The sequence below is a fragment of the Dendrobates tinctorius genome, unplaced genomic scaffold (assembly GCF_039654945.1).
Source record: "Dendrobates tinctorius isolate UK_male_01 unplaced genomic scaffold, ASM3965494v1 ptg000036l, whole genome shotgun sequence".
Taxonomy (NCBI): Eukaryota; Metazoa; Chordata; class Amphibia; order Anura; family Dendrobatidae; genus Dendrobates; species Dendrobates tinctorius.
In genome coordinates, this window is record NW_027361704.1 from 36373769 (window position 1) to 36391322 (window position 17554).

General features: G+C 42.4%; 1 protein-coding gene across 1 annotated transcript in view; it reads left to right on the forward strand.

Moving 5' to 3' along the window:
• Window positions 1–322: 322 nt before the first annotated feature.
• Window positions 323–17554, forward strand: part of CXCL14 (C-X-C motif chemokine ligand 14) — a 58595-nt gene continuing 41363 nt past the window's right edge. The window contains exons 1-2 of the mRNA XM_073573797.1: window positions 323–588; window positions 985–1090. Coding sequence (XP_073429898.1) covers window positions 525–588; window positions 985–1090 — 170 coding nt within the window. The 5' untranslated portion in view covers window positions 323–524. The remainder of the gene's footprint in view (window positions 589–984; window positions 1091–17554) is intronic.

Below are 17554 nucleotides of genomic sequence, written 5' to 3' on the forward strand. Positions count from 1 at the left end.
ATGAATGGAAATCACTCAATATAATGTTTTCCAAGGGCAATCAAGTAGGTTTATTCACTTTATTTATTTTTTTGATAATCTTTAAAATTGAAAATGAAGGTTAAAGTTTTATTTGATTTTTTTTAAGGTGTTTGTCTTAGTTGCTACACTTTATCTACGATTCAGACTATTGTAATGAAAATATATTTGCTAAAAGAAGAAAGAGAACAAAATAACTGATTGGTTACAAAATCTTTCCAGACTTCACCCCTTCATTCAGACAGAACAGGGCAGAGTAAGAAATCTCCACCCTCCACACAGTGAGGAAATTGCAGTGAGTAGTTTGGTTGCTATGCATGTTAATGACTTTGCACCCTGAGCTGTAGGATCTGTTTTAAAAGAGGACAGATAAGGAAGGCAGCCTCACATTGGAGGTGGATTCTGGAAAGGCAGGACTGAGGCTCAGAGCAAGCCACCAGAGAATACAGAGGAGGGCACCCTGAGCCAGAGCAGCACCACAGCAAGAACAGCAAAGCAATAGGGACATGAAACCCTTTGTAGCAGCGCTCCTTCTCCTCCTCATAGCTGTGTGCGCACTACACGTGGAAGGTGAGTTCTGTGATTCTTAGTGATCCAACCTATACATCTGGCAGTGCTGATCCTGACATCTCAGCACTTCCATATTAAATACCTTATATTAGGCTTTATTTGACCTTACCTATATTTTTACAGGTATGATTGACTGTCGGATAATTTTAGATTCTTCTCATATCTTTTTAAAGCGGACATCTCCATCAGATTACTGTCTGTCTAATACCATTTATTTATTATACCTGCACCAAAGCGAGAAGTTTCCACCTCTTTTAACTCTATATTTTTGTATTTTTGGTCTCCCGTTACATTGTATCCCATTATACAATTATTTGTTTGACACAATTTACGGAAGCATTACACTTTTTTTTTTTTTACCCTCTGCAGTTATGCTCTCGTTTTTTTTCTCTCTAGGTTCAAAATGTAAATGTTCCCGAAAGGGTCCAAAAATCAGATTTTCCGATGTGCAAAAGCTGGAAATTAAACCAAGGCATCCGTACTGCGAAGAGAAAATGGTCATGTATGTGATTTTTCGCTTACTTACTGCATGTTTCTTACAGATGACGAGCAAGTCTAAATCCTATATTTAACTCTTTCGATCAAACTAATCACTTTTTGGGATAAGATTTCTGCAGATTTAACTGCGGCTTAGTTTTTGCCATATGACAGCTCAGACTTTCAACTCTTGGCAAACCCAGTTCAGCAGAATCTGTACAAATAATTCCCATGCATGAACTTCTACATCATTTATTGAGCCTTATTTGCCAAGTGTGTAGGCTCTATATGTGATTAATCAGTATGTAAGTGTGTGATTATTTATGCCCCCTATGCATCAAATATGCTAATGATGCAGGTGTATGGGGTATATGTCATAATTAGGATTTCATGACATCAATCTACATGGTAATTATTGATCACTTGTGGACCACAGGCAATCAATAGTTACCATGATGGATTGAACTAAATTGCAAAGCTAGCTGTGCTGCATCTGTACATTGAGGGATTGTGTCATACTACAGTATTACATTGTAATGCTATATTTCTACAGCATATTAGGTCCACTGTGTGAATAGAAGGACTTTAATACTGATATTATGGGTTATTTCAAGATGCTGGAGCATTGTGCATGAAGATCTGTGATGTGTGAGAGGTATCACAGTGTTCTTGGTGGTATTCAAGAAGAATGCATTGATACTCAGCTCTGTAATTATTGTTACCTATATAACCAGCAGTTAACCTCCCCCCCAAAAAAAACAAAACAAAAAAACTTCTATATCTATCCAACGTTGAAGTGCGTAGCTATACCAGTTTCTTCCTCTTTGGTTAATTACTAGATGTGATAACCACTAGTAGCTCTCATTACAGACCTGTTGGAGCTCGGCATCCAGCTTTCTTAGACTCATAACTATAAAATCTGTTTAAATATGCACAGATACAACTGGGAAAGCTGGGCAAGAATCTGAAAAATCTGCATCACAATCCCAGGGACAGCTGTAGTAAATGTGATGAAGGTTGCCAACCATATTTTCCACATTCTCTAGGAATAGATAGAAGAAAAATATGTATTTGAACTAACAATGAGTATTGTAGTATTTTTTTAAGTTCGATTTTTATTCTTTTGTTTAACTGTTATTTATTTCACTACTTATTAATTTTAATCTAAAGTTTAATAGCTTCTTAAATTGCTGCATTAGTACGGGCATTGTGACTCCATTGCGTTGTGACTAGAGATGAGCGAATTTGTTCGGATTTTGTCTCCGAATCTAATTTTGACATATTCGAGCCATATTCGAACAATATTCATGCCGAACGTATTTCTTATGATCGGTTCCGAACATATTCAGTAATTTCTAATCTCATTCAATCTAATGACGTTTGGCTATGTCCAGCGAATATTGCAAAAACAATATTCGAATCTGATCATATTCGGAACCAAATCCGAATAAATTTGCTTATCTCTAGTTGTGACGTCACTTGTTCCATCAAAGTAGATGACGGCACCAGTCCAAATGTGTAGATATAGCAGGGTGTCAATATTGAAGTGCAGATCTTGAAACTATGCATAATATGTGCTATTTGTGGATTCAGGGCAGAGGGTAATATTACTGAAATACCATAGTGTACAAAGGAAACAGGTAAAGGTGTTGTTTGCTTTCGATAACACCCCTCCCATATGCTTTATTAGGGCTTATGGGGACAGACCAGGTGGAGGAGGATTACTTAGTTTATCCAGAGCAGAGAATAAGTACAAGGAGCTTCTCTTGTTCTTGAGGACTTGGTGGGTTTTATGAAGACCATCTATTATCTGTAAGTGTCCTATTTTCTTGACAGAATTGAACTGCTATTGGTCCCAATGATGAGCTACTTACTGAAGGAAGCAGAACAAAGTTCAGACAATCCTAGCTACAATCGATTATGTATCCATTTCTTACTTCTGGAGTTAAAGGGAACCTGTAGGCAGGATGCAGTCCTTCAACCATCACCACTTTGTAATCTTGGACAGTGGCAGGTTTTCAATGACCATCATGTATCTTCTGACAGATTTGCCATAATAAAGTAAAATGTTTTGGAGCACTGTATTAAGCAATAGTAAGAAGTTAGTGGGGAGGAACTGCTCTCCTAAACAGTCAAACTGTCCTGGTCCGTTTCTTTGGATGGTTGATATCTCACAGACTGGGTGTATAATCATAAACCACCCTAAGCAGAGTCCAGAGAAGGAAGGGTGCATGCATAAAGGTGGCTTGTGATGATGTTCCTGATCTGTGGGACATCAATCAGGAGGGTGACCAGCAAGCCTCTACATCCTCCTGACTTCTTACTACCAGTTGAAGACTGTGTATAAAGTTATTTTTCACTAAATCAAATTTGTTGGAGTCAAACTGGATAACATATTGGTGGGATTTGGAGGGCCAGCTCCTGCTGACAGATTGTCTTCCCATAAAAATGGAGCAGTAAATGACAAATTTTGCCCTGTAATTGTAGACATTTATATCTTATAGCTTTCCTACCTTAAGGGATTGTCCAGTTTTTATCAATTACAATAGATAGTGACAGCTCTACAGTGCAGTGCCAGACCCCTTAACCACCTTAACATGCCCTATTATGCCATATTGTAGTGACAGCTCTACAGTGCAGTGCCAGACCCCTTAACTACCTTAACATGCCCTATTATGCCATATTGTAGTGACAGCTCTACAGTGCAGTGCCAGACCCCTTAACTACCTTAACATGCCCTATTATGCCATTTTGTGAGACAAAGAAAACCTATATTTGTACTAAATATACAGATTATCTGCCCTACCAGTGCATCCCCAATTACCTGTTTCCTCGTTACCTACAATTGTAGTTATTGTAAAGTAAAAATGCTCTGCAGTGACAACAGTTTAATAGTTGTATGGAGTCGGCAATATGAGCAGTGGCTTATTAGTCTGAGAACTTGCCTGAATGCCAAGAGTCAACTGCAAAATTTGTGATAGAAGGAGTAATGGTCTTACTTAGCACATAGTGTATAACAATGCTTTGTTGAATACTCTGTGAATGAATTTAAAGGGCATCTTTAAGCAGACTCTTTTCTTTCTAATCTGAGGACAGCATTAAATAGGGATTAAAACACTGAATTCAATGATGTGTCACTTATCACACTGTATGCTCTTGTTTACTTACAGTGAAGACTTAATCACTAGGACATTATCATTGTTGTGACTAGTTGGCATGTGCTTGCTAGTCTGACACCTGGTGTGGGCGGGGTTAGCTTTCTCAGCTCTTGTTTATACTACATCTAAAATCTCTATGGCACATCTGCTACACCCAATAAACTAAATTATAAATTGCTGTAATCAGGGTCTCTTTGTCTACATCATGCTGCTCTCATATGAGATAGCAAAAACTTACAGACAGATTCCCTTTAACACCCATTTGTAGAGACCAAGATAAATTAAAGGTTAATTTCTGTTTCATAGTCATAGTTATGTTGCTGCAATTCACTTGCAAAATTGTATTCAAACTTTTCAAAAAATGATCTTTATCTTGACATGCTAGCAAAATCCTTCACTGGCTTTAATAGATCACAGTAGGCAGGTGGCCAAACATCAGCACTTATACAATTAACCTATACCAAAAGAGTGTTGGAAAATCATGTTTCTTTTTTTTTAAAGCTTGTCATCTCGTGCAACTCATCTAGGGATATTTGAAGCCAAAAGCAAAATCAAAGAGCAAGTCTTTACCAGTGTTTATTAGAACAATTCTTACTGAAAAGCCCCCTTGTTTTATACTTAGCTGCTTGTTTTTTCCAAGAACCTTTATTATTAACTTGCTTCCTTAATGATTTCAAATGACCACCCATTAACCATTTGCAAAACACTATATATTTCAAGTGTATTTTCTTTTTGCCTATCTCAAGTGTATTGCTATGAACTGTTTCCCTACATTCATAGGTATAACTGTCAGGGTAGCAGTTTTTGTGAGCCTATCCCTAGTTGGTAAGAGAAAAAAACAAGAGGCAATCACTTTAAAATCATAACAGTTTCACTTTTTGAACGTCCTTGTTTCTGATGGACTTTGTGGTTGAATGCTTTTGGTTGTTTATTATGCTCCTGTATGTTCCTCTACCCGAAAGAAACCTGTACTTGTGCAGCTAAGAGTTTGAGAATGTTGTAAAAAACTAATTTTAGTGAAACCCCATTTACAAAAATCAACATAAGTGCCTGCGTAGGCATGGACAATCAAAATATTGACTGAAATATTACATAGTCATATAGTGACTTCGATCTGTTACTTTGAAATGCAATTTTTGACTTCTTGTAAACTCCTTAACTAAAGTAGGAAAAATTAAAATTCTCTGGTCAGAAATATGTGATCAATTAGATTGTGAGAACAGAGTAGAGTAGTCTAATCTGCTAGTGTCACAAATTGTGGTAGTCAACCATTAGGCAACTCTTCTAGAACATCTGGCAAGCTTCTCAAATCTCAAAAATGGTGGTAGTCAACCATTAGGCAACTCTTCTAGAACATCTGGCAAGCTTCTCAAATCTCAAAAATGGTGGTAGTCAACCATTAGGCAACTCTTCTAGAACGTCTGGCAAGCTTCTCAAATCTCAAAAATGGTGGTAGTCAACCATTAGGCAACTCTTCTAGAACGTCTGGCAAGCTTCTCAAATCTCAAAAATGGTGGTAGTCAACCATTAGGCAACTCTTCTAGAACGTCTGGCAAGCTTCTCAAATCTCAAAAATGGTGGTAGTCAACCATTAGGCAACTCTTCTAGAACATCTGGCAAGCTTCTCAAATCTCAAAAATGGTGGTAGTCAACCATTAGGCAACTCTTCTAGAACGTCTGGCAAGCTTCTCAAATCTCAAAAATTGTGGTAGTCATCCATTAGGCAACTCTTTAAGAACATGTGGCAAGTGTCACGGTCACGTGTGTCTGGACGCAGATGATACAGCAAGGCGGACCCATAACACACGTGACCCTGGATACAGCACCTCCAGTAGGGCGAATTTAAATAATAAAACGTGCAGATGGATACGCCGCCTCCACCTGGCGAATTTAGGAATTACACGTTATACATACATTCTGGAAACCCCGCCTCCAGTAAGGCGAATTTAAATAAATAATAAGGGGGACCTGGGTCACATTAACAATGGTGGGCCCTGCAATAGGGAATGGGGACATGGAGACCACCTGCACTCCCCTGAGCCAGTGTCCCTGCACTCCTCACATTCCCTATACAGGCTCCGCACCTGTCGCCGCACGCGAACCTTAAACCCTTGCTCGCCCTGACCCTAAACCCTCGCTAGAGAATTGGTCGGTGCGGAGACTAATCCCACCACTGCACTAACAACACACATGAGGAAAGAAGACAATACAGGGGAACACCACTTAGCTTTATGCTCTGTGCTTATGCTCCTGCAACAGAGCCCTCCACCTGCGTGCGTCTTCTCCTCCACCCGGATCCATCACCATAACAGGATCCTTCACCATAGTGCAGCCTTGGAGCAGAGTCCACCACCAGTTGCTGCTGCTTAGTAACAGAGTCCCAAGGATGAGTTCAGCTTCTGCCATGAAGTCAAGCATGCTTGAGTCCAGCTCAGCAGCCAAGTCCCACATGGTGAGTGCCACTCTCCATAGTCGCCACTCCACCAGTCCATGCAGACACTTCCTGCTGACACCATCACTGCAACCCCACCACGCCATGCCAGCCCTTCGTCCAGACACCATAGCTGACACACGTCCCCCCTGGCTAAGCTGCGCAGGACTCCTCCTCAGCTCCATCCTTCCACCAGGCTCTCACCAACTCAGAATATCGGGAATGAATGAATATCACCAGCAGTGATTACACACCCTGAGACTCATTTATAGAGCCCCACACCTGATTCATAATTACAGAGAACTTTAAACTGAAAACCTAAGGTGCGATACCACTAACCACCACCAGGGACAGTCAGGTCACTTTGGCAACTTGCCAAAAGGAAAAAAAAGTTCACTCTGTGCTTTTAAAACTGTCAGATCACTTCAGATCATGACAGCAAGCTTCTCAAATCACAAGAGAGCTGGCAAATTTTTTTAGGGGTTCATAAGAAATCTCCGAGAAGCTTCTGGAAAAGCAAAGCTCCACCAACATATTCTTTGACTTGACACTAAGAACTGAAGTCTAGCGGCGTATTCACAGGATGCCGGTAATAAGATGTGAGCGTGATATTGCAAATAAATATTCGTGTGCCACAAGTCTGACAATTTGGAAAATATACAAAATTTGCTATAAGGGCATAAAACTACCTGTTGCTTGAATGTCAGATTTTGGCAAGTACATATATTGGCCATGTCAGTAGGGTATAGAGTACAGATGATTGGAAAGATCTGTGGCAAACCAAATTTGAGTTACATTTCCTAGAATCCACATGTCTTAGCAAATTTGAACAGTTTGCAATTCGATTGGTATGAATCAGTCAAAAACAAAGTGTCATCTCACACACTATCAAAGAGTCACAGTGGACTAATGACATTCGGTGCTGCCAGGCAGATGTCTCCATAATGCCCTCAGTGATCACATAACATGGTCTACTGCAGCCAAATGTAGCAGGGCTATCACAGTAAGTATAAAAGATGAGGTGTGGCCAATGAGTGCCATTTTATGCTTTTCAAACATAGGGAGAGAGGTCAAAAGGCACAGCTCATTCCACATAAGGAAGGAAAAAGGGGCTAATGTGGAAGAACATTTATATCAATAGAGCGAGAGGTGGCAGGTGGCACCAGAAATGAAAGGGTGATTGATTAAAGGGAATTTGTCACTAGGTTTATGTCACCTACAGTACCTGAGAACAGCTTGATGTAGAGACAGAAACCCTGATTCCAGCAATCATCACTTTATTGGCTGCTTACTGCAGTTTTGATAATATCACTGTTTTCAGCTGGAGATTGTCACTAGAGGACAAGGTACCCTGTTGCCATGTAGTTCTCTATATTCATGATCACTGTATCACCACACCCCCACCACTGATTTGCATCTTTCTACCTATGCACAGTGCACACTGAAATCTGTCAAGTGGTGCTGGCAGAGTTCAGTCAAGAGTCAAGGATAGCCTCACGTGTGATTGTTGCATAAGTGAAGCCTGTTTCTTACAACATGCACAAAACCATTACAGAAATAACTTTGTAGAAAAAATAATATACTCCTGTCAAAAGTAATTCTAACTTAAAACTTGGCTCAGATTTGAAAAGGAAACCCTTCAGTCATGATGTTTCTATGAGGGAATTTTTGTTGTGCAATACAATGGAATTATAGTAATTATAGTGCATGATACCACAAGCAAAGAAAAAAAAACATTACTTGTACTGCGACCAGAAATATTCAGAATCACAGTTTGATACTTAGCTATAATGTAAGTAACAGAGAAAAATAAAATCATTTATACAATTATCACAAACCCCAAAAATAATTAAAAAATGGCAAGGTCATGTTTACAATACATACAAAAATTGTTCATTCCAGAATGTATATATTCTCCGATATGTCCAAGGATATACCTTAACCATGACTGGTCACGGGGAGTGCCTGGCGCTCAATGGTGCCATCGCTATTTTCAACTGAACGTGTTTCCTTGGACATGCATCCAGTTGAAAAGTAGTATGATGCAGAGAGCAACTGGCCCCCTGCTACGTAATAGAAGCATAAACCATCAGCCTATCAGAGATCATCCGCTGCAGGTGACATCAGACCATCACAGTGACATCTCTGCTGTCGCTAGTGTGTCAGGTGTGACTGACACTCATCCTGGATCTGACTGTAGAAGAACTTTGCGATTAGCTCAATCACCACCTTGATTTTTGTATCTCTTGATATCCCTCTCCCTTTAGGACCCAATGGTTACCTCCACCTTCTGCTGTTAACTAGACAAGTTTGCTACCCCTAACAAGGGCCTATTGATAGGGTCAGGTAGGGATTAGGTTCCTGCTTGGTGATAGGTGCAGAACCTATATAGGGATGTTTAGGGCAGAGAGGGTGATTTTACTTCTGCCTAGGGGTCTCCAATCCACACTTCCATAGTGTATGAGCTCCCCCCTCACTTTCTCCATTGTTGTGCACTTACTCCTTCCTCACACAGCTTGACAATGGCATTGCATTGCCTTTTTTAATTTCCTTTTTTAAAGAGGTCCACTATTGTAGACATTTTCAACATATTGGTAATATTGTCATTATTAGTGGATGAGGGTCAGAAATGGGGAAATTATTAGTTTATGGGGCCACAGTGAGGATATTAGTACTGCATGTGATGATAGAGTGAGACATTATAATGTCTTACTCTCTGCCCTATACATTTATAATGTCCTCTATTGTGACCTAATACACTAATATTTTCCCACTTTATGGCCCCACACACTAATAGTGTTCCACATTGTGTCTGTAAACCTTTATAATGTCTCTTATTAATGTATGAATAATGTATTGGGACAAATTATGGGACATTACAACTGTAAAATGGAATAAAAGGCGTATGTTACTAGGGTATGGCTGTCATTGAAAGTGTCTTTACTGTTGTATTTGAGCACAAAGTGGGAAACCGCTTTTTCAGGGGGGCACAAAGTGGAATTTTAACATTGTACAGGGCCCCCAAGAGGGATTATAAGCATTATTCCTGTATGGAAGCCTCAGATGGGGACATTTCTGCTGGGAGAGGGTCACAAAGATGGGCATCACTACTTACTGTAGTATGTTTTATTTTTTAAGATACTGTTAATGTGTGAGCATAAAAGGGATATGCTATTACTGTGCAGGGCACCAGGGCAGCTCTACACTATGTTGGTTCTATTTTTTATCCAGCACAATAAATAAAATTTGGTTAGTGCAATAGAAGTGATCAGCTACAGATTTTTGTCTGTTACATTCTGCAGAGACAGCTCATGGCTGGAAGATGCCATAGCAATCTGTGCCGGATAAAGAAGAAAAAACATTATTTTAATTGGAGACAACAATGGTGACTATGGATTTACCTGTACTGTATACACGTATACTACCTACAGAGCTCCGGTGTATGTCACTCTTTGTCACTGTATTACCTGTACACTGACTCTATACACTATGTACAGAGCTCCTCTGTATAATATCACTGGTGATCACCTTTTATACCTGTACATTGACTTTTTATATAGAACTCCTGTATATAATATCACCGGTGATCACTGTATTACCTGTACACTTACACTATATACAGAGCTCCTGTGCATGTCACTAGTGATCACTGTATTAGGCCGGTTTCACAATTACATTTAGGGCCGCAGCGTCGGCCTGCGCATGGACGCCGCTAAGCCCCGCCCCTGCCGCGCCTCTGCCAGTAGCTCCGCCTCCGGGCGCATGACGCTGCATGCGTCATGCATCCCCTATCTTTATCACTGAGGATGCTGGCCGTGCGCAGTATGCGTTTGGCGGCGTCTGCGTCCTTTTGATGGTGCGCCGAGCGCAACCAAATTGCAACAGGTTGCGTTTGGCGCTGGTCGGCGCACTGTCAAAAGGACGCAGGCACCGCCAAAACGCATACTGCACACGGCCTGCGTCCTCAGTGATAAAGATAGGGGACGCATGCAGTGTCATGCGCCCGGAGGCGGAGCTACCGGCAGAGGTGTGGCAGGAGGTGGGGCTTAGCGGCGGCCGTGTGCAGGCCGACGCTGCGGCCCTAAACGCAAATGTGAAACTGGCCTTACCTGTACAGTATACATTATATACAGAGCTCCTGTGTATAATGTCACTGGTGATCCCTGTATTACCTGTACACTGACACTATATGCAGAGCTCCTCTGTATAATATCACTGGTGAGCCCTGCATTACCTGTACACTGACACAATATACAGAGCTCCTGTGTATAATGTCACTGGTGATCCCTGTATTACCTGTACACTGACACTATGCACTATTTAGTATATACAGACCTCCTGTGTATAATGTCACTGGTGATCACAGTAGCACCTGAACACTATACAATATATACAGAGCTACTGTGTATTATATCACCAGTAATCACTATTACCTGTACACTGACACTATACATTATATACTGCGCACCCTTGTATAATGTCGCTTGTAAGCACTGTATTATCTATACAAATAAACTATACAATATATGCTATCAACAGAGCTCGTGTGAATAATGAGTGATGTGATCACTGTATTACCTGTACTCTTAAATAGTGATGAACGAGTATACTCATTGCTCGGGTTTTCCCGAGCATGCTCGGGTGTCCTCCGAGTATGTTGGCGTGCTCGGAGATTTAGTTTCTGTCTCCGTAGCTGCATGATTTGTGGCTGCTAGACAGCCTGAATGCATGTGGGGATTTCCTAACAAACAGGCAATCCCCACATGTATTCAGGCTGTCTAGCAGCCGCAAATCATGCAGCTGCGTCGACAAAAACTAAATCTCCGAGCACATCCAAATACTCGCTGATCACCCGAGCATGTTCAGGAAAACCCGAGCAACAATTATGCTTGCTCATCACTACTCTGGAAGTATACAGTATATGTTATCTGCAGAGGTCATGTGTATAATGTCACTGGTGAGCACTGTATTACCTGTACACTTACCTTTTACCTATATAGTATCTGCAGAGCTCTTGCCTATAATGTCACAGATGATGATAACAGCGTTAGTACAGTGGTTTTTGCTAATGATCAGTATGGTGGTATTATTTGTTCCCTATTTGGTGGTAATATGTGATCTGGTCATAGGGTGGTCAAATTTGTCTCTAGTGTGTGGAATTGTTGGTGGTGTTGGTATACTGTAGAGTATTTTAGTTATCTTGAGACAAATGTGGTGGTAATTTGTGGTCTTGATGTGGAGGCACTATTCAGAGCCTGACAGATGTTCCCTCATATGGGAAAGGAATCTTTACAAATAAAACAATCTACATTTAATGTAATGCAACAAATCGATGACCAGTGTACAAAATACATGTACCATGTTATCTAATATTCAGTACACTGATACATTGAAAAGCATAGCAGACATTTCCTTCAACAAGCTGTGGTTGCTGAAGTTTCAGAACACCGTCTAAGTCTCTGATGTGCTCCCTAATTTGAAACATTATACCAACACTCTGTAGTAATTGATGACAAAATCGCGACACATGAGCTTAGATACAGACCGCTGGGCTACAAAAATGAATACAGAGCCCAGACTGGCATTCCTTTTAATTAGCAGGAAGAGAATTCTCTGTGTGCGAGTGGCAGGATTAAATACCTAACCAGATAATCCATGTTTAGTCCAAGAAGCGCACATTTATCGGCACATCTTGCAAATGAAAATTAATCGCATATTGTTTACTGAATAAATTGTGTTTGCAGTTTTTGTTCCGGCGCCAGGCCTTCCAAATGTTTAACTGCAGATGACCTACATTTTGTCAGGCGCAGCTGGTATGCGTGCTTAGCTATCTCTTTGCAGCCAAATTTATTTTTTAAAAGTGCATTTGGGAATCCATGTAAATCACTAATGCTAGATGTTATTACTAAACAATGCTTAAATTGACAACAGACATTATTAGCATGGTAATATGTCACCTATAACTGCAGAGGTTACAGGCAGATCCTGTGATTTGGCTCGGAGCAGCAGAATCTGTGTCTAATTCACCCAACATGTGTGGCCCAGTAGGATAGAAATGTCTATTTGGCATCAAGGTTAAATATCTACTGTATGTCACAGGGATATATTACTGCATGATATTTGTTGACTGGGACTTAAACGTTCCATAAAAATCCAGAAAATACAAATGCTACTCACTTACGATATGTTTTCCGATAAATCATGCAAATAGTTGTGTTCCAGAAGGCAGAAAATTGCCTCTCATTTGCCATTTAGAGAGTTCTCCTGTAAGTTGGCCAATACCTTGCTATTGAAGACCATGAGTCTCGTATTAGCTAAGGAGAAACATTCATCTGTATAAACATTTAGTATTCTCTTTTAGACTTTTACAGCACACAGCAAAGATTTGGTTAATGTCAAGGATATCATGTAGAACCAGTTTCACATATCAATTATACAGCTACATCACTAGAACCCTAAATTTTCTTGTCAGATGCCTTGTCAAGACACCATGTCCCATTCAAACAAAGGGTGGGAGGTATTGAAATCCAACATGCCAAATCCATCTTTTCCCAATATCTAATACTCAGGAGATCTGCAACCGATCCAACAAAATATTCAGCTTTGGCAGTTTTGGCTCAGTTTTATTTATACACAGTATACGACTAGCTTTATACTTTTTCATCAGAACTTAGGGTTGTCCAAGTAGTGGATTAATACTACAGCTTTGTAAAACTGACCTTACTAGTATACTTCTGGCAAGGAGGAAGGTAGGAAGACTGTGGACAATGCTTTCTATCTCTTCTGCTCGCAGTTGGTTGATGATGGTTTAGACTATTGGTTAAGCACTGAGGATAGCATACAGTAAGTGATGGCATCCCTGATTCCATTGCTGGGTTATTTACTGGATGCCTTTTGACATAGTCTCTAAAATTACAGGTAGGTGCAACGAAATTTCATGAACTGCAGATTTCATGAACTGCAGACTCCACACCCTCCTGCTCATGACTGACAGCTTTCTCCCATACTTTGCATTGGATGACAATTAGCAGTGAGGGGCTGGCATGAATTCAAGGACTACTGAGTATGCAAATTGTCTCTTCAGAGAGGAAGAGGACTAGAACTCTAGTGCCATCTATTGGAAGTAGCAATCCTAGAAGTCAATGTCGACCCTTTAACGAGCCTTGTTACATGACTTAGGATAAAAGCCAAGCCAGATGGAAGTAGCAATCCTGGAAGTCAATGTCGACCCTTTAACAAACCAGATCTCACACTTTGCACTGACGAGGGGCAGTACCCCGAAACACAGTTTCTGCAAATTGAGATTCTGGCTTGGCTTTTATCCTAAGTCATGTAACAAGGCTCGTTGAAGGGTTAACATTGACTTCTAGAATTGTTACTTCCAATAGGTGGCACTAGAGTTCTAGTCCTCTTCCTCTCTGAAGAGACAATTTGCATAATTAGCATATTTCCCAGAGGAGCATTGCAGCTTTAAGTCTCCTCATCTCGACATGTTTATATCATTCTCCGCAAGGAGAAATGATACTGCTTGGATATCGGTCAGACGCCTCTCACACAGCCAAGCCAGATCTGACACTTTGCAATGACACGGGGCAGTACCCCGAAACACAGTGTCTACAAATTGTGATTCTGGCTTGGCTTTTATCTAGGGATGAGCGAGCAAATTCGTGGGTATTCTGTAGTCGGCGAGTAATGCGGTACTCGAATGAAAGGGAGTATTTCACTACTCGCCTCGCTATTCGGTTCTCCCAACCAGCAGTTGCCAATCACAGTAAAGAAGCACCCTTCTCGGTTGTGGATGGCATTACTATGAGTGGCTGGCCGCCCAGCTTCCTATGAGTCATCAATCATAGCCTGGCACTAAGCCCTGCCTGCCGCCGCCATTTTCTGCACATTGCATGCAGAACATAGCTAGTGTAGGGAGAGTGTGGGCAGCTGCTAGGGAGAGTTGTGTTTTTTGGTTCAAATCAGCCAGAAATCCTCTTTGAAACCCAAAAGCTATTTTCAGAGCTGAAAGTATAAGATCAGGGACCGAGTAGTGACCGTTTTCCCAGCTTTTTTTCAGGTCACATTTACCCCTGCAGGGCAGGTTTTTTGTGCTGTTGCCGTGCTGCATTCACAGCGAATAGCACGCATGGTACAGCACAACTGAGACGCAGCCAGCATCGCTGTCTTGTGTGGTGTCTGGGCTGCGTATTCGTGCCTTAAACCTCAGGGCAGTTTTTTGTGCTGCTACCGTGCTGCGTTTACATAATAACAGAAAATAGTACGCATGCATGGTACTGCACAACTAACACGCAGGCAGCACCACTGTCTTGTGTGGTGTCTGGGGTGCATATTCTTGCCTTAAACCTCAGGGCAATTTTTTAGTGGCAGCACCGCTGTCTTGTGTGGTTACAGGGGTGCGTAATCTCACCTTATACCTCAGGGCAATTTTTTTCTGCTGCTGCAGTGCTGTTTGTAAAACACAAAGCAGTACTAGGCTGTAGTGCTACCTTCCACAAAGCACTAACTGATCCTTGTTCCCCAATATCTGCACTGAACATCTGCAACTATGGCAGAAAAATCCAAAATTCCTAAAAAGGCTGTTGTGACGGGACAGGGACGTGGACGTGGGGTCGTTGGTGCCCAACGAGGCACAGAGTCTGGGAGATTTAAGAAGGTTGATGCATCTAGTTTCCTGGTGAAATTTCCCGGTCTGGAACAAAAAGGGACCTGGTAGCCAGAAGAATACTGTCTTGAATGGCTGACAAGGCCTCCACGAAATGTTCTAGAAGCACCCAATCGTCCGTGACAAAACAGTCTACTGTCCACACCGATAACGCTGGGTCATCCTATTCTCAACCTGTTTCTAGTTCATCACCCGGTCAGGAGTCACAGGAAACATTTGACCCCAACCTTGGTCATGCCGTGGATCTGTTTGATCCATTTTCTTTTGTTGCCTCTGGCCTCTCACTGCGCGACATTGAAGAGGAACGTGAGGGGGTATCATCAGTTGAAGATGGCCAAATATTTGAAACCCCACGTCTAGAAGAAAGCCACATTCATCCACGTTATATACCGGGTGAAGAGGTGGAGGCTGATGGTGATGACACACAGTTCCATCTGTCCAGTCGCCAATATCAATATGGAAGGAGGATGACCTGGACGATGAGGTGGTCGATGATGAGACCATCGATCCGACCTGGGCCGTTGGCATGCATAGCCAGCACAGCAGCACAGAGGATGAAGGTTGATATGTAGCACCAACAAAGGCACCAAGGGCTACTGGTTTGAGCAGAGTGCGAAGTGTGTCAACTGTTGCCAAGAGCAATCCCTCTGTGCCCCAAGTCAAGGCAAGGGTGCATTCAGCCGCTGTCTGGAAATTTTTTTCCGATAGTCCTTCTGAACCAAATGTTGTCATCTGTAACATCTGCCATAGGAAGCTGAGCAGAGGCCAGGGCAAAGGCAACCAAAGCACCACCAGTATGCAGAAACACATGGCAGCCAAGCACCCTAGTCGGTGGGCTAAACAACAGGGTACCAAATTAGTGTCTGCTACTGCTGGTCAAACCACTGCCATGTCGCCTGTGATACAGCCTCACCAATCTGCTGGGCAGGAAGCAGGTGATCATCATACCTCTTGCTCACAAGCTGTGGTTGCATACACACAGGCCACAACAAGCTCATCCACTTGTTTGTCCCAGGAAAGCGTCCAATTGTCCGTGCCCCAGATGTATGAAAGGAGGCGTAAATACCAAGCCACGCACCAACAAGCACAAATACTGAACGCACACATTGCCAAGTTGCTAGCTGTGGAGATGTTTCCGTTTAGGCTTGTGGGGACACAGTCTTTCCATGATCTTTTGGCTGTGGCTGCCCCACGATACTCGGTTCCCAGCCGGCACTATTTTTCCCGGTGTGCCGTCCCCGCATTACACCAGCATGTCGTAAACAAGCTAAAGCGTGCTCTCACTAACGCCGTAACTGGGAAGGTCCATCTTACAACAGACACGTGGACAAGTACTTGTGGCCAGGGACAATACATCTTTGTCAGGACACACTGGCTGAACCTGGTGGAGGGTGGGACAAAGTCTCAAACTGGACTATCAACACATATCCTACCCACGCCATGAATAGTGGGCCCAACCTCAATCAGGGTTTCCGCCTCATCATATACATCCAGTCTCCCCTCTTCCACCTCCTCCGCCTTGTCATCCTATGCTGAATTACCCTCCACATCACTCCCAACTTGGGAGCTGTGCAGCAGCGCATCGGCAAAGCGGCAAAACGCTCTGCTGAATCTGATCTGCTTAGGTGACACACCACACAGACAGATCAGTCGCTCTCCCCACTGCAACTCCAACCTGGTCTGGTTGTCTGCGACAATGGGCGTAACCTGGTGGCGGCTTTAAAGCTCGGGAAGCTGGTACACAAGCCATGCATGGCTCACGTGCTGAACCTGGTAGTGCAGAAATTTATGAAAACATACCCTGACTTGCCGTACGTACTTGAGAAGGTGCGCCGTATTTGCGTGTGCACCGAACACAGCATGTTGCATTTCGGCGCGCTCGGCGCACCTTCAAAAGTGCACAGCGCACGCCAAAATCCTACTAGTGCACAGCCAGCGCACGATCTGTGCACCCTATGCTAAAGATAGGGTGCGCAGATCGCAAGCGTCCATGTGCGATAGTAGGTGGCGATGACCGGATGGGGCGGGCAGGGAGCCAGCAGGGGGCATGGCTTAGCGGCGCCGTGCGCTGCGTGGAATAAACTCTAGTGTGAAACTAGCCTTAGCATGTCACTCTCTGCAAGGAGAAATGATACTTCTTGGATAAAGGACTACTGAGCAAAGATATCATTGAGACTTACTCTGATGAGTTATATGGATGCAACCGAAGCCCATCAACAGACTCTATTG